At 41.1% G+C, this 26,128-nt stretch overlaps 1 protein-coding gene across 1 annotated transcript; it reads right to left on the bottom strand.

Moving 5' to 3' along the window:
• Positions 1 to 8,394: 8,394 nt before the first annotated feature.
• On the bottom strand, positions 8,395 to 21,870 carry LOC311109686 (uncharacterized protein). Its single transcript, XM_084152648.1, has 3 exons — positions 21,808 to 21,870; positions 17,950 to 18,198; positions 8,395 to 10,898 (listed from the first exon to the last, which is right to left on the bottom strand). Exons 2-3 carry the CDS (start codon positions 18,050 to 18,052, stop codon positions 9,799 to 9,801), a joined length of 1,203 nt encoding a protein of 400 aa, XP_084008774.1. The 5' UTR covers positions 18,053 to 18,198; positions 21,808 to 21,870; the 3' UTR covers positions 8,395 to 9,798.
• Positions 21,871 to 26,128: the final 4,258 nt, after the last annotated feature.

Raw genomic sequence — 26,128 nt, 5'->3', positions numbered from 1 at the left:
ATGATGAGAGGTCATGGGTGGAGGTGACTCTGTGATCAGAAGGAAGTGGCAAGAGAGGAAAGAAGAAATGGATACTAGAGATTTGATCTCTGATGAAAGTTGAAGGTACAAGAGAGGAAAGAAGAAATGGAGAAATGGAAGAAGTAACACGACTGGATGAAGACCTCAAGAATTGAAGGAAAATAATAATACAGTGAGGCTAAAGGAAAGGCCACTGGTAAGAAGATGATATTTCAAGAACAGAACTTAGAAGATAACCGTTTGAAGAATACTGATATGTCAATGACGAGAAGGAACAGGACGAAGAAAACTCTATCAAATACAACTTATAACTGGTGGTGGAGAAGAAGAAAATAAGTGTTGGTTATGAAGAATCAGAGTGAATCAAATCAACAATCACTGTTACAGCTTTAACTGAACAATATCAAAGGCAATTGTACCAACCAAGGGGGGACCAGATGTTCCATATCGACTGTCAGTTTCTGGACAGACACAGAATTGGAGAAGAAGAAACAGAGGAAGATCAACGAGCAAGTGAAGATCATCGGTGCTTCAGGTGAACACTAAATATTCTAGAGTGCCGAGAATATCCGGAAGGGGTGCATTGCTGAGAGCATCGATTAGAGAAGAAGAGAAAATAGCTAACAGTTGAAACAACTGACAATTAGAAGTGATAGTGAATAGGGGTAAACTTATCTGTGTTCAGCCTAAAGAGGTTAAACATCTCATTAATTGATAACTAATTAGGATAGGGATTTGAGGTAGTACTTACTCTTAAAGTACTAATATTAGAAGATACTGTTATTGTAGTGTTGGGAAGAGAATTGAATTGTACAATAAGATGTCCACTAGACGACTGTCAGACAGTCTGTCTGAAAAGTTAATAGGGGTGACTGTTTATTCTGGGTTACATTCTTACACTAAGAGATTTGAGGTTAGGCTAAAAGGTGTTTAGTCGGTTTTGCCAAGTCTGTGTGTAATGAGTCAGAAGCAGGTGGGGAACTTTCCCAATCACATATTCTAAAAATTTGGTGGTAAGAGATTTTGTCCATAAGTCAGGGGGAAAGGTTTTAAATGTTATGAGAGAAAAGATTAGATTAAAATAAGTTAGGGGTAGGATAGGTTGAAAGAACTCTGAGACAGTAAGCTAAGTTTCAAAGTTAGTAGTAAGACAGAGAGAGAACAGTAATGAATGACACTGTCCAGTAGGGAGATCAAGGTCATTATAGGTGTATTTTGTTATAATCAGGAGGTTTAAAGTTTAGAGGTAGAACTGAAAGGGGGAAAAAGTGACACTAGGGGTGATGGATGGAAGTACAAGGAAAGAGTTCAGAGCTTAGGGGAAAACTAGGGATGAGGTAGTAAAAATAAGGACATTAACACTTCCGTCTATTAGAACAACAGGGAGAAGTAATTTAACTCTTTCAACATTGATAGTTATTAAAGCCATAAATATAGCGCATTTGATTAAGGGTCCAGCATCAATTATAGGGGGAAAATACTGTTATGAGGGGTAGGAGAATAATAATTATAATATGCCATTTAGGATGATGACGGTTCTTTCACAGAGAGAGAGAGAGAGAGATAATTATGGAGAATAAGTATTGTTATCAGGACCAGGAGTAAAAGGAGGTATAGTTTAGAAGAGGGTTAGGAGTGACTGTTCACTTATGTTGCGTAATATTATAGGGAGAATATATGTGTACTTATTTAGGGCAAGCATTAGAATTTGTTTCGGTTAGGAATTATTGGTTAAAGGGCAATGTAATTCATAAAGTAACGCTTATAATGGAAGATTTGAAGTCTGTAGAAGTTTTCACAGTCATTGAGGGAGTTCAGGAGGAGTAGAACTGAATGGACAGTAGTCACTCCAACAGTAGATAATACACAGAGGATAATGGGAAATTTTGCATTAGAAGTAATTAGGGTTGATACAGCAGCTAAATCAACTACTTTAAGGGTAACTTTGGAAGGGATTAATGATACTATGGCAATAGCAAATATAGGAGTATGATACTGACAACAATTGTTCTGAAATTAAAGAGGTAGCAAGAGGGACTCAGGAGGTTATGGTACGAATGGGGTTAAAATAGAGCAGATAGAAACAATATAGATTAATCTGAAATGGAGAATAGAGATTCATCATGGAAGCTGCAGTATGGGGTCTTTTGATTTTGATGACAGAGGGGGGGGGCATCTGATCAGTGCTGCTCGTTCCTCTGTTGTGAAAATTAGAGATAGATTAACTCATTCTGTAGGGTCAGTGAGGAATCTTGAGGGTTGATGTCTGTTGGGGATGCCAGCCCAAGGCGTGTTAGACGGTCGCGCGGCCTCTGGCAGGTGTGGGTAAATGTTATGCTTTGTCATGACTGTGGTATCGGCAACAGTCATTGACCGATAAAATAATGTAGTTGTCAGACCAGTAGGGTTTAAGTGTTCTTGGGTGAAGGGATTACCCTATGAGCATTGGTTAGAGGGAAAGTAAAATCAGGTAATTGCAAACTCTGAAGTATTCAGGTGAAATATTGAGGGCTAAAAGTTGTGTTTGTTCTAATAAAACATATGAGGTAAGGGGTATGTTTATGGAAAGATCAGATTGGGATGTTAGATGATAACTTTGGATAAGTATGACCTTAAGGGTAGTAATGACAAATAATAGGTTACTTTTTATATATCAGGTAGTAAGAAGAGCAGGACTTTGATGGTTAAAAGATTAGCTTTTGACTGACAATGTGACTATGGGAATTTTAGAGGATAAGGGGAAATTATGATAGAGTATATTCTTACCCTATGGGGGATAGGATGTTGTTACAGGTCAACGTTGAAGCTTCCATATGAGGTTTTACCATTATAAGAGGGATAGCATTGGACACAGCTAAATCTAGGGTTAAAAGGGTGACATTACATTTACATTTTAGTCATTTAGCAGACACATGGCGACATGTCATAGTCTTCAAGCCTATCATTGAAGAATAAGTTTAAGGGAGAAGGGGGGACTTCATTCATGGTATGGTGTAACATTTGGGAAGATAATATTGATAAATATTAGTGTATTACTGTGAGTCCAGATAGTTCAGATAATATCACTGGGGTTATAGATGCATTGTAAGGGATGCATTTGAAAGGATTTGGTTGCAAGATCAATTAGGCCAGTAGGGGCAGTGATGGGTCAGATTCTAGTTTAAGCTTTGATAACACTGTGTGATGTTTGTACTGACTTTTGAGAAAGTTATGAGATTGAGATAGGTTGGAGAAGTGGTGCCTGGAGACAACACTCAGATGCCGGTGTGGACTGTTCCTGATCTGGATAAAGATGGACAAGTGGAACTGAGGGATAAATATCATTTTGGATTATTTTATGATTTTTCAAATTGGTTTTTCAATATTAGTATGATTTTTAGTATGATTTATGAATCAAAGGGGGGAATGGATAATGTGATTCATGCATCATTTATGTATCATTTTTTAAATTCTTAGGTGAAATGGAGGTTTAATTTGAAAGTGGTTGTTTTGCAAAGGATACTGTTTGGTTGGTTATTTTCTTGTCATTCCAGAAGCATGTGGGAGAACATGTGGAGATTGGAATACTCAAACAAAGACAATATGACTGGAGGAGATGAAACAAGGAGGGTGTGGCTGATTCCATCATCAACAAGTCCATTGGAAGAGGACACTACAGGAAGAGGAAGTGTAGTGGACTACATTCCAGTGTCTGCAATGAAATATAGACATATTTGATGTGTAATACATAATTGTGTCATATTCTTAGGTATTGATTTTAGTAGAATGATGTTTGATGTTATTGAATGCAGATGAGGATCGTAGATGCTTTTGTTTATTTCGATGGGGTTAGGGACAGAAGGTTTACGCAGGGAGAGATTCCCTTTCAGGTCCTATGGGTTGACCAGCCTGAGAGTGGATATTTATGGATAGGATTTTGTTTACATGGGTATTTAATTACATCATAGTTTCAAATGCATTTACATGAGTTATGAGGTTATCTGGAGTACCGACGGTGGTTGCCTGGGGCAGAGGGACGGTGAGAGAATTTTACTGTCTTGATTGATATGGATGGATGGCTGCTGGACAGTTTTTCGCTCTCACACTCCATAGACAATTCTTCATAATTCATAGTAATGTGTTCATATTGTATAAACAATTCTTCATATGTCATAGTAATGTATTCACACTTCATAAACAGGTATTTCATAGAAAGGTATTTACACTCAAGAGGAGAATGGGTTTGGTTTAATGTTAAAGATACTCAATGAGATAAATGGTTACTAGTCATAATCCTATTCTGTTTGGTTTCGAGACGTTTAGTTCGTCTCGAAGGGGGGAATATGTCGTGTATTGAGATTATGACTATTTTGGAGGAACAAGGAATGTTGTTTAGGTTAGTATCAGAAGGCAATGTTTTAGGTGTAATACCACATACCACAGACAGGAGGTGGGTTGTAGACAGGGGAGACTGGTGATTGGCCAGAAGAGGGGGCATCATTGTTTATAAATAGGGGGGAAAATGACGGAGAGGTTAGAGCAAGCAGCCATTCTGAGGCGTCTCTCCGGGTGTCATGTCACCTGTTACTCATGCTGAAGCTTGTGATCTAAATAAACCTTATGATCGACGTTCAGTATGAGCAGACTCCTTGATTGACGGTAACACCTACGAATAACATACACTACACTAGTCAAGGTTAGAAAACTAGCTACCGTGCTAGCTAATCCAAACAAAACTCAACATACTACATGGAAAGTATATTATGTACAATGTGCTATGGTAACTAGTTAGCTAGCTAGCCTAGTTGGTAGGCCTAAAAATTACGCCAGCTAACGTTTGCTACCTAGCTAGGTATGTTTGCTATCGTTAGCTAGCTACAGTTGTGGCTCTGCCAAATACGTTCTTATCTGTGGCTCTGCAGTTAGCTAGCTAGCTAGCCAACACTTTGCTAGGTAGCTGGTAAATGCTAGCTAGCTAGATAGCTAACTTCCTATGCTAAATCGTCCAGCAGAATTCATGTATCCACAAAAGAAAACTAAACAAATTGCATTGGAAAACTTACTTTCTCTCTCATGTCTTGACGTTTTTGTCTCGTCTGTAACACCTTTTTTTTTTCTCGCGGCATTCTATCATGTCTAGATTTTGCAGAGTGACCTTCTCTACCCCTGTTCTAAAGAAAATAATTGACTTTTTACTCAAAACATTTTCCCTGACACCCAAAAGTAGTCACTACATTTCGAATGCTTAGCAGGACGGGAAAATGGTCCAATTCACACAGTTACCAAGAGAACATTCCTGGTCATCCAGGTCGGTGGACTTACTAAACATAAATGCTTTGTTTGTAAATTATATCTGAGTGTTGGAGTGTGCCCCTGGCTATTAATAATGTTTAGACATTTTTTAATTGTCATTTACAGTGGGGGAAAAAAGTATTTAGTCAGCCACCAATTGTGCAAGTTCTCCCACTTAAAAAGATGAGAGAGGCCTGTAATTTTCATCATAGGTACACGTCAACTATGACAGACAAAATGAGATTTATTTTTCCAGAAAATCACATTGTAGGATTTTTTATGAATTTATTTGCAAATTATGGTGGAAAATAAGTATTTGGTCAATAACAAAAGTTTCTCAATACTTTGTTATATACCCTTTGTTGGCAATGACACAGGTCAAACGTTTTCTGTAAGTCTTCACAAGGTTTTCACACACTGTTGCTGGTATTTTGCCCCATTCCTCCATGCAGATATCCTCTAGAGCAGTGATGTTTTGGGGCTGTCGCTGGGCAACACAGACTTTCAACTCCCTCCAAAGATTTTCTATGGGGTTGAGATCTGGAGACTGGCTAGGCCACTCCAGGACCTTGAAATGCTTCTTACGAAGCCACTCCTTCGTTGCCCGGGCGGTGTGTTTGGGATCATTGTCATGCTGAAAGACCCAGCCACGTTTCATCTTCAATGCCCTTGCTGATGGAAGGAGGTTTTCACTCAAAATCTCACGATACATGGCCCCATTCATTCTTTCCTTTACACGGATCAGTCGTCCTGGTCCCTTTGCAGAAAAACAGCCCCAAAGCATGATGTTTCCACCCCCATGCTTCACAGTAGGTATGGTGTTCTTTGGATGCAACTCAGCATTCTTTGTCCTCCAAACACGACGAGTTGAGTTTTTACCAAAAAGTTCTATTTTGGTTTCATCTGACCATATGACATTCTCCCAATCCTCTTCTGGATCATCCAAATGCACTCTAGCAAACTTCAGACGGGCCTGGACATGTACTGGCTTAAGCAGGGGGACACGTCTGGCACTGCAGGATTTGAGTCCCTGGCGGCGTAGTGTGTTACTGATGGTAGGCTTTGTTACTTTGGTCCCAGCTCTCTGCAGGTCATTCACTAGGTCCCCCCGTGTGGTTCTGGGATTTTTGCTCACCGTTCTTGTGATCATTTTGACCCCACGGGGTGAGATCTTGCGTGGAGCCCCAGATCGAGGGAGATTATCAGTGGTCTTGTATGTCTTCCATTTCCTAATAATTGCTCCCACAGTTGATTTCTTCAAACCAAGCTGCTTACCTATTGCAGATTCTGTCTTCCCAGCCTGGTGCAGGTCTACAATTTTGTTTCTGGTGTCCTTTGACAGCTCTTTGGTCTTGGCCATAGTGGAGTTTGGAGTGTGACTGTTTGAGGTTGTGGACAGGTGTCTTTTATACTGATAACAAGTTCAAACAGGTGCCATTAATACAGGTAACGAGTGGAGGACAGAGGAACCTCTTAAAGAAGAAGTTACAGGTCTGTGAGAGCCAGAAATCTTGCTTGTTTGTAGGTGACCAAATACTTATTTTCCACCATAATTTGCAAATAAATTCAGAAAAAGATTTTTTTCTCTCAATTTGTCTGTCATAGTTGACGTGTACCTATGATGAAAATTACAGGCCTCTCTCACCTTTTTAAGTGGGAGAACTTGTACAATTGGTGGCTGACTAAACACTTTTTTCCCCCACTGTATTTTGTTTACAATTGTTTTAAGTTGTGCCATCTGGTTTGCTTAATATAAGGAATGTGAAATTATTTATATTTTTACTTTTGATACGTAAGTATATTTAAAACCCTTATACTTTGAGTTTTGCTCAAGTATTTTACTGGGTGACTTTCACTTCAGTCCTTTTCTATTAAGGTATCTTTACTTTGACAACTGGGTACTTTTTCCACCAGGGGCTATCGGTTCACTGTAATTACAAGTAAGTACCCCTCACGATAAACTTCATTATAACTAGCCAAATCATGTGTAACACCTAGTAATGACATTGTACTTTTGCAAATATTACATATACTCTGTGGTGTACTAGTGTATTTATTCTCCCACTTGGATGTCACTTCCACAAGCTTTAAATTGAGGGCCAGGTTGTCAGGATGGGTAATGCACTGTATAGGTACACATTAATTACTCCTAAAGATATACTTCATTTTAACTAGCTAAATCCTGTGTAACAACTAGTAATTACATTGTATTTAGGCAAACATTACATGTGCTTTGAAAGTATTTTATTCCTCATCTGGGATGAGACTCGTATTAGATCTGTTTTCGTAAACTCAACCAAATTAACCCAGATGGTACGCTTTATTTTGTGGGCAAGTGCTAGCAACAACGTTGACTGGAGATATATTTTGAACAGTGCACATTCATGTTTAATTATATATTTATTTTCCCCCTTATTGTACCAGGTAAGTTGACTGAGAACACATTCTTATTTACAGCAACAACCTGGGGAATAGTTACAGGGGAGAGGAGTGGGGATGAATGAGCCAATTGGCAGCTGGGGATGATTAGGTGGCCATGATGGTATGAGGGCCAGATTGGGAATTTAGCCAGGACATTGGGATCTTTAGTGACCGCAGAGAGTCGGTGCACCCATTTAAGGTCCCATCCGAAAATGGCACACAGGGCAATGTCCCCAATCACTGTCCTGGGGCATTGGGATATTTTTTTAGACCAGAGGAAAGACTGCCTCCTGTTGGCCCTCCAACACCACTTCCAGCAGCATCTGTTCTCCCATCTAGGGACCGACTATAGCATATGTGAAAATGGCGTGTTTCTATTGTCGTGATGTGCCTTTCATTATTGTGATGACTATTATTTACTGAATAATTACCTACCATGTTTTATTGTTACTAGATTAAATTAATCATGTAACAATTAACTCATTAGGAATTTGGGGCACCACGGGAAAAATTGTTTAACAAGTTATCGTTTCCCGAATTAACTCTAAAGATATCTAGATATCTCTCATAATTTAACAGTCATTTATTAATCATTTACTTCATATCAGTCTCATTCTAAAAGTCGTAAGCTCTAAGTCTGCACGAACCCGGGACTCACTGATCATTCCATACCACACAAATGTATTCAATTATTTATTTACTAACTAATCAAAAATGATAACACAAGATGCAAAAACATACACGGTATAGGTAGGGATTAGAAACTTAATACAATGAAAATGGGTCCCTAGCGGACTAACACAATATGACACTTGTTACAAAAGATGGCGAGTTAAAGTGAGAGAAAAACACTTGGATACACATGGACCTACGCTCATAGTAATCCTAATAATTTACCAAGAACTGCCATCCGTTTGGTAAGAAGTAATGAATCTTTTCACCTGTTTGTCTTCGTTCTCTCTGTTGGACCCAGGTCTTCGTGGGAAGGGTCGATTGGGCCTTCTCTTTTCGGATGGCCTTTTAGATGTAAGCAGTGGGGTGATGCAAGCAGTGTAGTAGACGATGGTTTGAAGAGAGTAACAGGATGGTCCCACTTAAATTCACCTTCTTAGATACAGTACTTAGAACAGCTACTCAGCCGTAACATTGATTGTTAGTGGAGGCAACTTTGTCGTCTTCAACTCGTGTCGATTTTCAGGGTCGGGACCAATATGGACAACAGCTGCAGCTTGAGGTCCGTCTTGTCTGATCTGATCATTCTTATCTCAGTCTTTTATGCACTCTGGTAAAGAGGGGCGTTTCCGTCATACTGACACGCTCTCTGAGCTCCCTCTGCGTGGCTAGTTACGAGGCAAAATTATTATTATCACTATGATTTTGTTAGAAAGCTAAAATTACATTCCTATCTTCACGAAAACATTGTCTTCCTCCTTTATATTTTCTACCCAAGCTAAAGGATTTAAACCTGATATCCACAGTGTAAAAGCTCTTCAAGTCACATTGTTTTCGTTCTAACGCCTTTATACAATGTTTAATGACATCACAAAATATACATTAATTTTCCATATTGCATTTCTCATTATTCCCAATTTTTGGATGCTGAAATATATTGTTCCAATGTTCATTGTTGGATGTTGAAGTTTTTGGGCGGCAAAAGTCTCTGAAACAAAGGACATTCCTTTCACCATACTAGCCAGCCAGAGATAGATTCTCCTATCTCTAATTTATGGCAGTATTAAGGTGTAAAGACCGGCACAACCCCCCGTGGGTAAGAGGGTCTGGTTGTTGTCGGCCATTTGCCAAGCTGATACGAGGCCTTTAAGCATCACCAAGGGAGAGTCATGACACTATGTTTTGTAGTAAAAAAAGATGGAGAAAGATAATTTCCAAATACATTCTATAACGCTCCCTTTCCTCTCCAAAGTTCTCAGTGAGAAACACATTATATAACGCTCCCTTTCCTCTCCAAAGTTCTCAGTGAGAAACAATAGGATTACAATAGTGTTACTCTTTCTTCATTTGATCAAATTCACTGTTACTACTTCCTTTATGAGGTGAGAATGAAGTGATGGAGTGACTTTAATCTTAGCTGGTCTGAGACATCTGATGAGGCTTCTCTCCTTTATGTATACGTTGATGTGTTTTTAAGGTAGTCAATTGGGAGAAACTCTTCCCACAGTCAGAGCAGAAGTAAGGCTTCTCTCCTGTGTGTCTTCTCTGATGAATTTTTAGCTCAGTTGATGTTGTGAAGCACTTCCCACAGTCAGAGCAGAAGAAAGGCTTCTCTCCTTTATGTATACGTTGGTGTATTTTTAAGCTGCCCTGTTGGGAGAAACCCTTCCCACAGTCAGAGCAGGAGTAAGGCTTCTCACCTGTGTGTATTCGCTGGTGACATTTTAAGTGGATCTGTTGAGAGAAACTCTTCCCACAGTCAGAGCAGGAGTAAGGCTTATCTCCTGTGTGTATACGTTGGTGTGTTTTAAAGTTGCTCTTTTGAGAGAAACTCTCCCCACAGTCAGAGCAGTAGTAAGGTTTCTCTCCAGTGTGCACTCTCTGATGAACTGTCAGAGTCCTTGATGTTATGAAACTCCTCCCACAGTCAGAGCAGAAGTAAGGCTTCTCTCCTGTGTGTGTTCTCTGATGAACTCTTAGCTCAGTTGATGTTGTGAAGCATTTTCCACAGTCGGAGCAGTAGTAAGGTTTCTCTCCAGTGTGCACTCTCTGGTGAACTGTCAGAGTCGTTGATGTTATGAAACTCCTCCCACAGTCAGAGCAGAAGTAAGGCTTCTCTCCTGTGTGTGTTCTCTGATGAACTCTTAGCTCAGTTGATGTTGTGAAGCATTTTCCACATTCAGAGCAGTAGTAAGGCTTCTCTCCTCTGTGTATACGTTCATGTGTTTTTAAGTTGCTCTGATGAGAGAAACGCTCCCCACAATCAGAGCAGGAGTAAGGTTTCTCTCCAGTGTGCACTCTCTGATGAACTGTCAGAGCCTGTGATGTTTTTAAACTCTTCCCACAGTCAGTGCAGGAATACAAATTCTCTCCTGTGTGTATTTTTATGTGTATTTTTAGCTTTGATAGAATTGGGAAAATCTCCTCACAGTGTGGGCAGGGGTGAGACCTCTTAGCTCTGTGATCTTCCAGCTGTTGCTCTCTGGATGTAGAGAATGTCTCAACATGGTCTCCTGTGTGAACGACATCAGAAGAACCAGTCAGTTGGTGTGATATACATATTACTTCATATCAGTAGGCTGTCCTCGACTAAAACAAATCCTGCTCGACCGAGAGTCATCTGTTCTTTTGACCAATCGATTGGTATAAAATGTTAAAACGTGTATTTTTCCATATACAGTGGGGAGAACAAGTATTTGATACACTGCCGATTTTGCAGGTTTTCCTACTTACAAAGTATGTAGAGGTCTGTAATTTTTATCATAGGTACACTTCAACTGTGAGAGACGGAATCTAAAACAAAAATCCAGAAAATCACATTGTATGATTTTTAAGTAATTAATTTGCATTTTATTGCATGACATAAGTATTTGATACATCAGAAAAGCAGAACTTAATATTTGGTACAGAAACCTTTGTTTGCAATTACAGAGATCATACGTTTCCTGTAGGTCTTGACCAGGTTTGCACACACTGCAGCAGGGATTTTGGCCCACTCCTCCAAACAGACCTTCTCCAGATCCTTCAGGTTTCGGGGCTGTCGCTGGGCAATACGGACTTTCAGCTCCCTCCAAAGATTTTCTACTGGCTAGGCCACTCCAGCACCTTGAGATGCTTCTTACGGAGCCACTCCTTAGTTGCCCTGGGTGTGTGTTTCGGGTCGTTGTCATGCTGGAAGACCCAGCCACGACCCATCTTCAATGCTCTTACTGAGGGAAATAGGTTGTTGGCCAAGATCTCGCGATACATGGCCCCATCCATCCTCCCCTCAATACGGTGCAGTCGTCCTGTCCCCTTTGCAGAAAAGCATCCCCAAAGAATGATGTTTCCACCTCCATGCTTCACGGTTGGGATGGTGTTCTTGGGGTTGTACTCATCCTTCTTCTTCCTCCAAACATGCCGAGTGGAGTTTAGACCAAAAAGCTCTATTTTTGTCTCATCAGACCACATTACCTTCTCCCATTCCTCCTCTGGATCATCCAGATGGTCATTGGCAAACTTCAGACGGACCTGGACATGCGCTGGCTTGAGCAGGGGGACCTTGCGTGCGTTGCAGGATTTTAATCCATGACGGCGTAGTGTGTTACTAATGGTTTTCTTTGAGACTGTGGTCCCAGCTCTCTTCAGGTCATTGACCAGGTCCTGCCGTGTAGTTCTGGGCTGATCCCTCACCTTCCTCATGATCATTGATGCCCCACTAGGTGAGATCTTGCATGGAGCCCCAGACTGAGGGTGATTGACCGTCATCTTGAACTTCTTCCATTTTCTAATAAACCGTTGTTGCCTTCTCACCAAGCTGCTTGCCTATTGTCCTGTAGCCCATCCCAGCCTTGTGCAGGTCTACAATTTTAACCCTGATGTCCTTACACAGCTCTCTGGTCTTGGCCATTGTGGAGAGGTTGGAGTCTGTTTGATTGAGTGTGTGGACAGGTGTCTTTTATACGGGTAACGAGTTCAAACAGGTGCAGTTAATACAGGTAATAAGTGGAGAACAGGAGGGCTTCTTAAAGAAAAACTAACAGGTCTGTGAGAGCCGGAATTTTTACTGGTTGGTAGGTGATCAAATACTTATGTCATGCAATAAAATGCAAATAAATTACTTAAAAATCATACAATGTGATTTTCTGGATTTCTGTTTTAGATTCCGTCTCTCACAGTTGAAGTGTACCTATGATAAAACAATTACAGACCTCTACATGCTTTGTAAATAGGAAAACCTGCAAGATCGGCAGTGTATCAAATACTTGTTCTCCCCACTGTATAGACACACCCTGTGTTTGAATAAAATCAACTATATGTAGGCTACTGAGCTTGTCTGATGCTTTAAGTACTGCAATAAAAAAAATCAAGACAAATTACTAAAGAGAGAGCCAGAGATCAACATAGCCTAACCAGAAGAATAAAACCAGTTCCCGACACTCCTCCTCCGCCCGCTGCTGCTGCTGGCCTTCTCAGATTCTGCCGTTACCGTCCTGAAGTTGCCGGTAATAGGATACCAGCGGTCGGCAACCTTTTCCATTTGGAGTGCTAAATTATTGTACAATTTCTACTGATCTGCGTGCCAGTTATGATTTTCATATGCACATTTTCGTGGAACCGTTTTTATTTAATTTATAATAAAGTCTTTATATCTCAAATCAACGTCATGTGGTTAATACAATTTATATCTAAATTAAAATGATACAATTCTAAAAGTTACTTCTATTTCCATTGCCAATATGTAAAAATGGCCTACTGTACATAAAGACAACAAATAAAAACATTGCAGCCTGCAGGTAGAAAATATCCTGATGAAAATAATCTCCTATGAATCACATTGGCTACACATGGCCTGTCTACAAGGAACTTGAAACATTGCATCAACTATTAATTTGGTCTGGCCTGTGCTAGCAAACTTGCAACATTGTATAAAATATGCTGGGCCCTCAGAGTTTCCCATGCCAGTGATCTCAGGAAAGACAGACACATCTGTAGGCTATTTTGCGCAAGGGATAAGAAGTAATCAGGTAGGCCTATTTGATGACTTTTCCACAGGATCAGAGTATGACATTTTTTCCCCTTTCATGCTGAGCCGTTATCGGAAGGGAGAGAGCTGGAAAGATTTTTGAAATAGGCTACATTGAGGAACTATTGTCATTCTCACTGGATGTAAAAACAGACTTTGTTTACTTTCTGTTTGAGGCGTAGAAAAAATTACTTTGACAAAGTCCACAGTGATGGTAAGTAATGACAATCAATTTTGGAAAGAAGTTGAGGGTGCTCAACCAACGTGAGTAGAGGTGCAACATAAAAATTTGTAAACATCATCGGACAGGAAAAGGCGCAACACTCGCCCACCATTAAAAAATATTCGTTTTATTAAGCACGTTTAAAAGATTGATGCCATTCAAACGTCAATCTTTTAAACTTGCTTAATAAAAACTTTTAAATGTTATGGTGAGCAAGAGTTGCGCCTTTTCCTGTCCAATGAGTTAAGATAATTAGAAATAGTATCAGATCCCCAAGTGGGCAGATCCCCACGGCCTCCACAATGGATTAGTCCACTCAGACAAGTGTGTATCAGACAGGGGTCTTGTGTGCCATCCCCACGGCCTCCACAATGGATTAGTCCACTCAGACAGGTGTGAATCAGACAGGGGCCTTCTGTGCCATACATTTGTAAAAGTTTAAGAACACCTACTCATTCAAGGGTTTTTCTTCATGTTTACTATTTTCTACATTTTAGAATAATAGTGAAGACATCAGAACTATGAAATAACACATATGGAATCATGTAGTAACCAAAAAAGTGTTAAACAAATCAAAATATATTTTATATTTGAGATTTGTCAAATAGCCACCCTTTACCTAGATGACAGCTTCAAATCAAATCAAATTGTATTATTCACATGCGCCAAATACAACAGGTGTAGACCTTACAGTGAAATGCTTACTTACCAGCCCTTAACCAACAATGCAGTTTTAAGAAAGAATACCCCCAATAAAATCACAAAAAAATACAATATAAAATTATATGAAATAAAAGTAACAAATAATTAAAGAGCAGCAGTTAAAAAAACAATAGGGAGACTATATACAGGGGGTACCGGTACCAAGTCAATGTGCGGGGGCACCGGTTAGTCGAGGTAATATGTACATGTAGGTAGAGTTATTAAAGTAACTATGCATAGATAATAAACAAAGAGTAGCGGGGGGTGATGCAACCATACCAGGCAGTGATGCAACCAGTCAGGTTGCTCTCGATGGTGCAGCTGTAGAACCTTTTGAGGATCTGAGGACCCATGCCAAATATTTTCAGTCTCCTTAGGGGTAATAGGTTTTGTTGTGCCCTCTTCACGACTGTCTTGGTGTGTTTGGACTATGTTAGTTTGTTGGTGATGTGGACACCAAGGAACTTGAAGCTCTCAATCTGCTCCGCTACAGCTCCGTCGATGAGAATGGGGGCATGCTCGGTCCACTTCTTTTTCTTGTAGTCCACAATCATCTCTTTTGTCTTGATCACGTTGAGGGAGAGGTCGTTGTCCTGGCACCACACGGCCAGGTCTCTGACCTCCTCCCTATAGGCTGTCTCGTCGTTGTCGGTGATCAGGCCAACCACAGTTGTGTCATCGGCAAACTTAATGATGGTGTTGGAGTCGTGCCTGGCCATGCAGTCATGAGTGAACAGGGAGTACAGGAGGGGACTGAGCACGCACCCCTGAGGATCAGCGTGGCGGATGTGTTGTTACCTACCCTTACCACCTGGGGGCGGCCCGTCAGGAAGTCCAGGATCCAGTTGCAGAGGGAGGTAGGTGTTTAGTCCCAGGGTCCTTAGCGTAGTGATGAGCTTTGAGGGCACTATGGTGTTGAACGCTGAGCTGTAGTCAATGAATAGCATTCTCACATAGGTGTGAAAGGGCAGTGTGGAGCGTAATAGAGATTGCATCATCTGTGGATCTGTTGGGGCGGTATGCAAATTGGAGTGGGTCTAGGGTTTCTGGGATAATGTTGTTGATGTGAGCCATGACCAGCCTTTCAAAGCACTTAATGGCTACAGACGTGAGTGCTACGGGTCGGTAGTCATTTAGGCAGGTTATGTTAGTGTCCTTGGGCACAGGGACTATGGTGTTCTGCTTGAAACATGTTGGTATTACAGACTCAGACAGGGAGAGGTTGAAAATGTCAGTGAAGACACTTGCCAGTTGGTCAGCGCATGCTCGGATTACACGTCCTGGTAATGCGTTTGTTGACTTGTTTAAAGGTCTTACTCCATCGGCTACGGAGAGCGTGATCACACAGTCGTCCGGAACAGCTGATGCTCTCATGCATGTTTCAGTGTTACTTGCCTCGAAGCGAGCATAGAAGCAATTTAGCTCGTCTGGTAGGCTCGTGTCACTGGGCAGCTCGCGGCTGTGCTTCCATTTGTAGTCTATAATTGTTTGCAAGTCCTGCCACATCTGACGAGCGTCGGAGCCGGTGTAGTATGATTCGATCTTAGTCCTGTATTGACGCTTTGCCTGTTTGATGGTTCATCGGAGGGCATAGCGGGATTTCTTATCAACTTCCGGGTTAGAGTCCTGCTCCTTGAAAGCGGCAGCTCTACCCTTTAGCTCAGTGAGGATGTTGCCTGTAATCCATGGCTTCTGGTTGGGGTATGTACTTACAGTCACTGTGGGCACGACGTCATCGATGCACTTATTGATGAAGCCAGTGACTGATGTGGTGTACTCCTCAATGCCATCAGAAGAATCCCGGAACATATTCCAGTCTGTGCTAGCAAAACAGTCCTGTAGCTTAGCATCTGCTTCATCTGACCACTATTTTATTACTCGAGTCACTGGTGCTTCCTGCTTTAGTTTTTGCTTGTAAGCAGGAATCAGGAGGATATCATTATGGTCAGATTTGCCAAATGGCATTCTCTCAACCAGCTTCATGAGGTAGTCACCTGGAATGCATTTCAATTAACAGGTGTGCCTTCTTAAAAGTTAATTTGTGGAATTAATGCGTTTGAGCCAATCAGTTCTGTTGTGACAAGGTATACAGAAGATAGCCCTATTTGGTAAAAGACCAAGTCCATATTATGGCAAGAACAGCTCAAATAAGCAAAGAGAAACGCCAATCCATTATTACTTTAAGACATGAAGGTCAGTCAATACTGACAATTTCAAGAAGTTTCTTTAAGTGCAGTCGCAAAAACCATCAAGCACTATGATGAAACTGGCTCTCATGAGGACCGCCACAGGAATGGAAGACCCAGAGTTACCTCTGCTGCAGAGGATAAGTTCATTAGAGTTACCAGCCTCAGAAATTGCAGCCCAAATAAATGCTTCACAGAGTTCAAGTAACAGACACATCTCAACATCAACTGTTCAGAGGAGACTGTGTGAATCAGGCCTTCATGGTCAATTTGCTGCAAAGAAACCACTACTAAAGGACACCAATAAGAAGAAAAGACTTGCTTCCGCCAAGAAACACGAACAATGGACATTAGACCGGTGGAAATTTGTCCTCTGGTCTGGAGTCCAAATTGGTGTTCTGGTTCCAACCGCCGTGTCTTTGTGAGATGCGGTGTGGGTGAACGGATGATCTCCTCATGTGTATTTCCCACCGTAAAGCATGGAGGAGGAGGTGTTATGGTGTGGGGGTGCTTCGCTGGTGACACTGTAATTTATTTAGAATTCAAAGCACACTTAACCAGCATGGCTACCACAGCATTCTGCAGCGATACGCCATCCCATCTGGTTTGGGCTTAGTTGGACTATCATTTGTTTTTCAACAGGACAATGACCCAACACACCTCCAGAGTGATGGAGTGCTGCATCAGTTGACCTGGCCTCCACAATCCCCTGACCTCAACCAAATTGAGATGGTTTGGGATGATTCGGACCGCAGAGTGAAGGATAAGCAGTCAACAAGTGCTCAGCATATGTGGGAACTCCTTCAAGACTGTTGGAAAAGCATTCCAGGTGAAACTGGTTGAGAGAATGCCAAGAGTGTGCAAAGCTATCATCAAGACGAATGGTGGCTATTTGAAGAATCTCAAATATAAAATATATTTTAATTTGTTTAACACTTTTTTGGTTACCACATGATTCCATATGTGTTTTTTCATAGTTTTGATGTCTCACTATTATTCTACCATGTAGAAAATAGTAAAAATAAAGAAAAACCCTTGAATAAGTAGGTGTTCTAAAACATATGACCGATAGTATATATATTTGCCAGTGCTCAACTAAAGAAAGCTTGGTCGACCAACAGCCTATCGACCAAACAATCAACCAGTCGACTAAATGGGGTCAGCCCTAGAAGCAATTCAACAGCAAAAGGCAAAATGGGGCGGAAATTATAAGCCACATCATCCTCCACTAACTATCACAAGGGATAGTAACTACACAGACTCATTTCATAGAACTTTAAAACACTGGCAGTTTTTCTACTTCACTTTTTAGTCTAATCTCTGAGTGTTCCAGATAGCCCAGTCGTTCAGGGATATGTGCTGTCAAATTTACACAATTCAATAGACTGGGTCATAACATATGGAGGTCCAACTTCTGAAGATAACTTATAGATAGAACCTGCTCTTACCATGAGAAACAGATTTCCCAATCTTCTCCTCCTCTTCTTCATCTTTAATGTTGACATTCAGCTCCAGTGTTTGACTGCAGTCTTCCAGCTTCACTGATGCCATATCTGGTTCCTGCAGTGCAAACTGGGCTACACTGTCACAATCAGGACCCAGTGACTGTAGGTTTGGACTCAGTGTGGAAGGAGAGAGGCAGACTGGATTTGTCCTCACTGTTGATGTTACCGGCCTCAGACTTAATCCTAGTCGGCCTGTAGTAATAAAGAGAAACGGACACAAAAATTTGTCTTGAAAGTTCTGGCACTTTCTTTATTCTCAAACTATATTAGATCAGGTAGCTAAGCATTGACAACAAACCATTCAATTCATATCAAAGTTCACACTATAAATTAGGTTACACAACGTAAATGCACTTAACCTATTGTAAATGTCCTAAATTCATATACAATGCATTTGGAAAATATTCAGACCCCTTGACTTTTTCCACATTTTGTTACCTTACAGCCTTATTGTAAAATTGATTAAATTGTTTTTTTCCCTCATCAATCTACAGACAATACCCCATAATGACAAAGCAAAAACAGCTTTGTAGAAGTTTTGGCAAATGTAAAAATAAAAAAAAATAAAAATGATATAACACATTTACATAAGTATTCAGACCCTTTACTCAGTACTTTGTTGAAGCACCTATGGCAGCGATTACAGCCTTGAGTCTTCTTCGTTATGACGCTACAAGCTTGGCACACCTGTATTTGGAGAGTTTCTCCCATTCTTCTCTGCAGATCCTCTCAAGCTCTTTCAGGTTGGATGGGGAGCATCGCTGTACAGCCATTTTCAGGTCTCTCCAGAGATGTTCGATCTGGTTCAAGTCCGGGCTCTGGCTGGGCCACTCAAGGACATTCAGAGACTTGTCCCAAAGGCACTCCAGCATTGTCTTGGCGGTGAGCTTAGGGTCGCTGTTGGAAGATGAACCTTCGCCCCAGTCTGAGGTCCTTAGTAGGTTTTCATCAAGGGTGATGCTGCCACCACCATGCTTCACTGTAAGGATGGTGCCAGGTTTCCTCCAAATGTAACACTTGGCATTAAAGCCAATGAGTTCAATCTTGGTTTCATCAGACCAGAGAATCTTGATTCTCATGGTCTTAGAGTCCTTTAGGTGCCTTTTGGCAAACTCCAAGCGGGCTGTCATGTGCCTTCTCCCCTAATTGCTCAGTTTGGCCGGGCGGCCAGCTCTAGGAAGAGTCACTCCTGTCTCAGAGCTCTACGGACAATTCCTTCGACCTCATGGCTTGGTTTTTGCTCTGACATGCACTATCAACTGTGGGACCTTATATAGACAGGTGTGTGCCTTTCCAAATCATTTCCAATCAATTGAATCAAATGAATACCACAGGTGGACAACAATCAAGTTGTAGAAACATCTCAAGGATGATCAATGGAAACAAGATGCACCTGAGCTCAATTTTGAGTCTCATAGCAAAGGGTCTGAATACTTATGTAAATAAAGCATTTCTGTTGTGTATTTTCGCTTTGTCATTATGGGGTATTGTGTCTAGATTGATGGGGAAAAAATGAATTTCATCCATTTTAGAATAAGGCTAATGTAACAAAATGTGGAAAAAGGAAGGGGTCTGAATACTTTCCGAATGCACTGTAAGGAATTAGCAACTCGTTCTCATTCTGAGAAATAAGATAGGCCACTTGATTTCAACATCTGAACAAAGTGGACAGGCTAACATGCTTTTCAAACAGTTGGAGACAGACAGAATGGTGTGTTAATAACAACTCAACTGTTCAACCTTGTTAGCAAACAGATCCAAGTTGGCTAAACTTGACATATAAAGATTAGCTGGTTAATCACTAGCACGTGGGCTTGAGAGATTGTTGATGAGACCGGTGTTCATTTTCTATAGCCTAATGCCTGCTACAAGAAGTTAGTCATTATTAGTGAATGTGCTAATGCAGTGTTCAAGTTACATTTGAAACAAAAAAGGGCATTTTTATAGACAGACTTGAATGCCAGATCAGTGATTATTGCAAAAACAACAAAAAAGCAGGTTAAACTATTTTGATGAATTAATACAATAATCAGTGGGTCTTATGGTTGTGGATGGGTTATATTTAGCTTAGGTATAACTTCACAAGCCCTCAATTCATTAGATTGCTGACTGTTTGAAATGCAGTGTATTTGACCTTTAATTGTCCAACGCTTACTTAGAGAAATTTTTTTTTTTGAGATATCTTGAATCACCAATAAGTTTAAAAAACTCAAGATACAGCTGTATGATTTTTATTCCATATCGCCCGGCCCTGACAGAGTACATCAGAGTAAAGTAGAGTACAATACAGTACGTTATACTGTACTGTTGTTAAACTCCCGGACAACAGTGGTTTCAGAGTCCTGCAATAGAGCTGAGACGTTAATACTTGTGTAAACTCTACATAGTTGTGTTCTGTGGGTGTCACTGAGTAGGCTGAACAATACATAGGTAGGGCTGTACAGTGTAATATGAATGTCCAATACAAACAAAAGCCCCTCCATATTCAACTGGCGGACCGCGTCCGGAACCAGAACGGGGTCAGTATGGACCCCAGGTCCCAAAAAATATACATATAATTATTTTTTTGGGGTTGGGCTTCAACCCCTGGTATCATATAAACACACATAAGACATGGAAACGTGTAGAATTGCAGGAAATTTGCTTTAAAACAGCTAAATGTTCACTCCGCCAACAAGAAGGTTGTGAACAGTTTGGGGTCACAAGTGTGTTACTACGCCAATAAATGACAATATCCATCCGGAACTTTTCCACCTAGGAAATTTGTGTGACCGGACCTTCTCAAATAGTACTGGAGCACCCCTGCAATAGACTGACTGGGAAGGTGATTTTTCACAGTTAAAGTCCTGCAATAAGAGCTAAGACGCTAATATTTGTGTTAACTCTTGATAATTGTTTTCTGTGGGTGTCACCCGTTCCATGGGAGCACAATCCAACCCGTTTCATAAGTGCATATAAGAATGCCCCCAATGCATGGGTGGCAGGTAGCTTAGTGGTTAAGAGCGTTGTGCCAGTAACCGAAAGGTCGCTGGTTCTAATCCCCGAGCCGACTAGGTGAAAAATCTGTCGATGTGCCCTTGAGCAAGGCACTTAACCCTAATTGCTCCTGTAAGTCGCTCTGGATAAGAGCGTCTGATAAATGATAAAATAAAAATAAAAACAATTATGGTGGTCTAATACCTCCACAGTGGGATTTCAACAGTTTTTTTCCGATTAATTAATTATTGTAGTTCCTTTTAAATTAAGTAACAACATTCCAACCATGTTTGGCGTTATCTAGTGTAATTTTACATGATTCCACTATTTTGTATCAGTTTGCATCACTTTCAACGAGGCTTTTTATTTTGAGGGTGAACTGCAAATTCCACTATTGTGACTAATCATTATTATGACTAGCTTCACATACATAGGGACAAGCGGGTACCAGGGCTGCGTCCAGCAGGAGGACGGAGACGTTGGCCACATTCAGATACAAATATATTATGTAGAACAAACATGCCTCTGATTCTAATGAATCATGTCAGTTCTATTCAGGGCATTTCTATCTGCAACTTTCCCCAAAAAAATTGTACTTAACATCCCCAGGCGAAACCCACTGAGCTATATACGAACCCGGAAAGCCTCACAAATGAAAACGTGTGGTGGACACGGTGCCGTGTGCTTGAATTTTTTTTGATCACGTTCTACCCAGAAAAATAAGACAAAACCTTTCCCAAACGTGATTATACCTTGACGGATTTGTTATCTAACATGTTATGACGTTCTTTCGATATTAGACAGTTTAAACGTGCTTTTACATACCTCTAGTAATAAAGACAAATGGACAGCAGAGTTCTGGCGTTTTCTTTATTATGAAGAATGATGCGCGTCAACCCGGAACTTCCTGTCCCCCACTACCACAGTGCAACAGTCAGCGACATCTATTGGACTGATGGACTAACCGTCTCCGAGACAGTACAGGGGACCGAGAAAATGAAACAGCTTCTATCTCCAGGCCATAAGACAGCCATCATAAACAGCCATCACTAATTTGATTTAGAGAATATTGGTGACTAGCAAATTGGCTTGTCCCAATGTGTAGAGGTGTCGTGACATGTATTGAGTAGATAAATACAGATATATATTAATTTGAATTCCATGAATTAAACAAAAAGCATTATATTTACTGTAAAGATAACCCCCCAAAACTAAAATGATTCAGTAGATCAATAAAGTTACAGTACTCTAGCAGGTCTTACAGCTGTTTGACCAGCACAAATTCATATACAAACTTTATTTTTCATTGGCAGATCAATTTAGTTGGCTTGAAAGTGGTTTTCCAAACTAATTCGTTATCAATGACTAACAAAACAAATCTAGTTTTGAAAAGACAATTTAATAAACACATGTAGTCAGTCGTTTCATAGCCTGTTTAACATTAAAGAAATAGTAATTTAGTAGAAAAAAATTATCCCAAACTAGTGGTGAAAACTGATCATCACACCATCTCTATTTGATACATGTTGTCTACTTGCTCATTCCCACAGAAAACTGCAGAGGGAAGCAGTACCACCCAGTCAACTTTCAGACTCCATTGTTTTAAGTGATGGGCAGCAATATGGAAAATATATATCAATATCAAATACATCAAACACATGGTTTCCAGATGTTTGATGCCATTCCATTCACTCTGTTCCAGTCATTATTATGAGCCGTCCTCCTCTCAGCAGCCTCCACTGATATCATATCTGTTTCAATGAATAACAATGCAACTCTTCACTTCCATGGCTTTGTGAAGTCCAGAAAACTGCTTGCTGAATGCTCATTGGGCCAAGTGTGATTGTTCTGGGTGTCTAACCTATAGGAATCAATTGATAGCCCATGGTCAAGCGGTTAGCTATGCTAAATTGAGAAGGTTTTGAGCCTGCAGCAACGGTCACGTAGGTTGTTCTACTATACCTTTAAGTGTAGGTTAACAGCAAGGATAAACCGATATCACAATATGCCTTGCTCATATCTATATCAAACGAAATCAATATCATATCTAATTATCTATATTGGTTCTCACCACAAATTGTTTCAATCTGAGAATCCAGAGGGTATTCAACCCTAAGGGCAAATCCAAGAGCATCTCAATATATTTTCAGTAGAAGCTAACAAAACACAGCACAACTGACAAGGTGCCAACTGGGCACAAACCGGTTGAATCAACGTTGTTTCAACATAATTTGTCAACGTATTGTGACGTGGAATGTACGTGTAGAATACTGTACATTGGATTTGCAAAAACGGTTGTTTTGACGGTCAAATTTCAACCACAGGATTATGGCATCATGTTAACCAATTTTCTTAAACCTTGTATAAATAGGTTGAATATATGTTGAATTTGTACCTTTGAAACAACATCAGATCTTCAACGTTATATCCACTAGGTCAACATTCACAAGGCCGCAGGGCCAGACGGATTACCAGGACGTGTACTCCGAGCATGTGCTGACCAACTGGCAAGTGTCTTCACTGACATTTTCAACATGTCCCTGACTGAGTCTGTAATACCAACATGTTTCAAGCAGACCACCATAGTCCTCGTGCCCAAGGACACTAAGATAACCTGCCTAAATGACTACATTTACATTACATTTTAGTCATTTAGCAGACGCTCTTATCCAGAGCGACTTACAGTTAGTGAGTGCATACATTTTCATACTTAAATATTTTGTTTATTATAAGTATTTGTAATTTTACATCCAAAGTTTTTGTCTACCGACCCGTAGCACTGACGTCTGTAGCCATGAAGTGCTTTGAAAGGCTGGTCATGGCTCACATCAACATCATTATCCCAGAAACCCTAGACCCACTCCAATTTGCATACCGCTCCAACAGATCCATAGATGATGCAATCTCTATTGCACTCCACACTGCCCTTTCCTACCTGGACAAGAGGAACACCTACGTGAGAATGCTATTAATTGACTACAGCTCAGCATTCAACACCATAGTGCCCTCAAAGCTCATCACTGAGCTAAGGATCCTGGGACTAAACACCTACCTCCCTCTGCAACTGGATCCTGGACTTCCTGACGGGCCGCCCCCAGGTGGTAAGGGTAGGTAACAACACATCTGCCACACTGATCCTCAACACGGAGGCCCCTCAGGGGTGCGTGCTCAGTCCCCTCCTGTACTCCCTGTTCACCCATGACTGCATGGCCAGGCACGACTCCAACACCATCATTAAGTTTGCCGACGACACAACAGTGGTAGGCCTGATCACCGACAACGATGAGACAGCCTATAGGGAGGAGGTCAGAGACCTGGCCGTGTGGTGCCAGGATAACAACCTCTCCCTCAACGTGACCAAGACAAAGGAGATGATTGTGGACTACAGGGAAAAAAAGAGGACTGAGCACGCCCCCATTCTCATCGACGGGGCTGTAGTGGAACAGGTTGAGAGCTTCAAGTTCCTTGGTGTCCACATCACCAACGAACTATCATGGTCCAAACACACCAAGACAGTCGTGAAGAGGGCACGACAAAGCCTATTCCCCCTCAGGAGACTGAAAAGATTCGGCATGGGTCCTCAGATCCTCAAAAAATTCTACAGCTGCACCATCGAGAGCATCCTGACTGGTTGCATCACCGCCTGGTATGGCAACTGCTTGGCCTCCGACCGCAAGGCACTACAGAGGGTAGTGCGTACGGCCCAGTACATCACTGGGGCCAAGCTTCCTGCCATCCAGGACCTGTATACCAGGCGGTGTCAGAGGAAGGCCCTCAAAATTGACTCCAGCCACCCTAGTCATAGACTGTTCTCTCTGCTACCGCACGGCAAGCGGTACCGGAGTGCCAAGTCTAGGTCCAAAAGACTTCTCAACAGCTTCTACCCCCAAGCCATAAGACTCCTGAACAGCTAATCATGGCTACCCGGACTATTTGCACTGCCCCCCCACCCCATCTTTTTACACTGCTGCTACTCTGTTAATTATTTATGCATAGTCACTTTAACTCTACCCACATGTACATATTACTTCAACTACCTCAACTAGCCGGTGCCCCCGCACATTGACTCTGCACCGGTACCCCCCTGTATATATAGCCTCCCTACTGTTATTTGATTTTACTTCTGCTCTTTTTTCTCAACACTTTTTTGTTGTTTTATTTGACTTTTTTATTAAAAATAAATGCACTGTTGGTTAAGGGCTGTAAGTAAGCATTTCACTGTAATGTCTGCACCTGTTGTATTTGGTGCATGTGGCCAATAAAATGTGATTTGATTTGATTTGAGAAAAGACAATAGGCTGTGCAGCACCTCCTAGTGGAGAGTTGACGTATCTACAGCTATCCTTTTGGTCTGTCATCCAAGGTGGACATATTATAATGAGTAGGTGAGCTGATGTCACCTCACCTGAGGCAAAGTAAAACACGTGATTGGCTGTTCAGATACAGCTCAACACACAGTAATATTTATTGATTGATTGATTGATTTAATTAGTGATTTTTCAGACTTTGGTGATTACATCTGCCTTAGTTCAAAATAAATACAATATAAATGCAGTTTTCACTGTGTATTCCCTTTAACCTAGCCCTGCTTAGCATTTATATTTGTCACTGACTATTACCAATGTGCTATCTTGAGAATAATTTGAGGCGCAATATTCCCTCTAAACTGCGCGCCTGCGCGGGCACTCAGCTCCCCTCAGACTTCCCTGCAGTAGAAAAATCAGCCAGCGCAGAGAAGCACGAGATTGAATTTCACTTAACTTTCTAGTTTTCCCCTTAAATTAACACAAATCAACACTTCACTCTACTGTGGGAATTGTGCTCGAATCAACGCAATATTAAATGTAACATACTGAATCAAAATGAACTATGCAAGACTTAGCACGCTAAACTAACTGTGCACGAGATTTTCTTGTAGGCAGAGCGCATTGGAGTAGGATTCTATAGCATTGACAGGCAAGACTCAGTAGACTCAGCGCTGGTTTTGAGATCAAAGCGAGAGCTGCATGTAGCCACCTGTGCACATTGTGTTCATATCCTTTGCTAGTAAGTGAGTTATTATCCCAGTTATAGCTAATTTCTAGTCAACAATGGGGGAGTGGTTGCTTCCTACAAGAGCACAAAATGTGTGCATTTTTAGCTACCT

This window comes from Coregonus lavaretus, assembly GCF_964263955.1.
Source record: "Coregonus lavaretus genome assembly, chromosome: 35".
In the NCBI taxonomy this organism is placed as follows: domain Eukaryota; kingdom Metazoa; phylum Chordata; class Actinopteri; order Salmoniformes; family Salmonidae; genus Coregonus; species Coregonus lavaretus.
Note: the sequence above shows the minus strand (reverse complement) of the source record. Positions and strands in the feature narration are given on the sequence as shown.

Excerpts from the sequence above, each read along its gene's own strand:
- LOC311109686 (XM_084152648.1), bottom strand. The coding sequence starts at position 18,052 with ATGGCATCAGTGAAGCTGGAAGACTGCAGTCAAACACTGGAGCTGAAT. Across the intron at positions 10,899-17,949 it reads TGGGAAATCTGTTTCTCATG|GAGACCATGTTGAGACATTC; the intron begins GTAAGAGCAGGT and ends TCGTTCACACAG.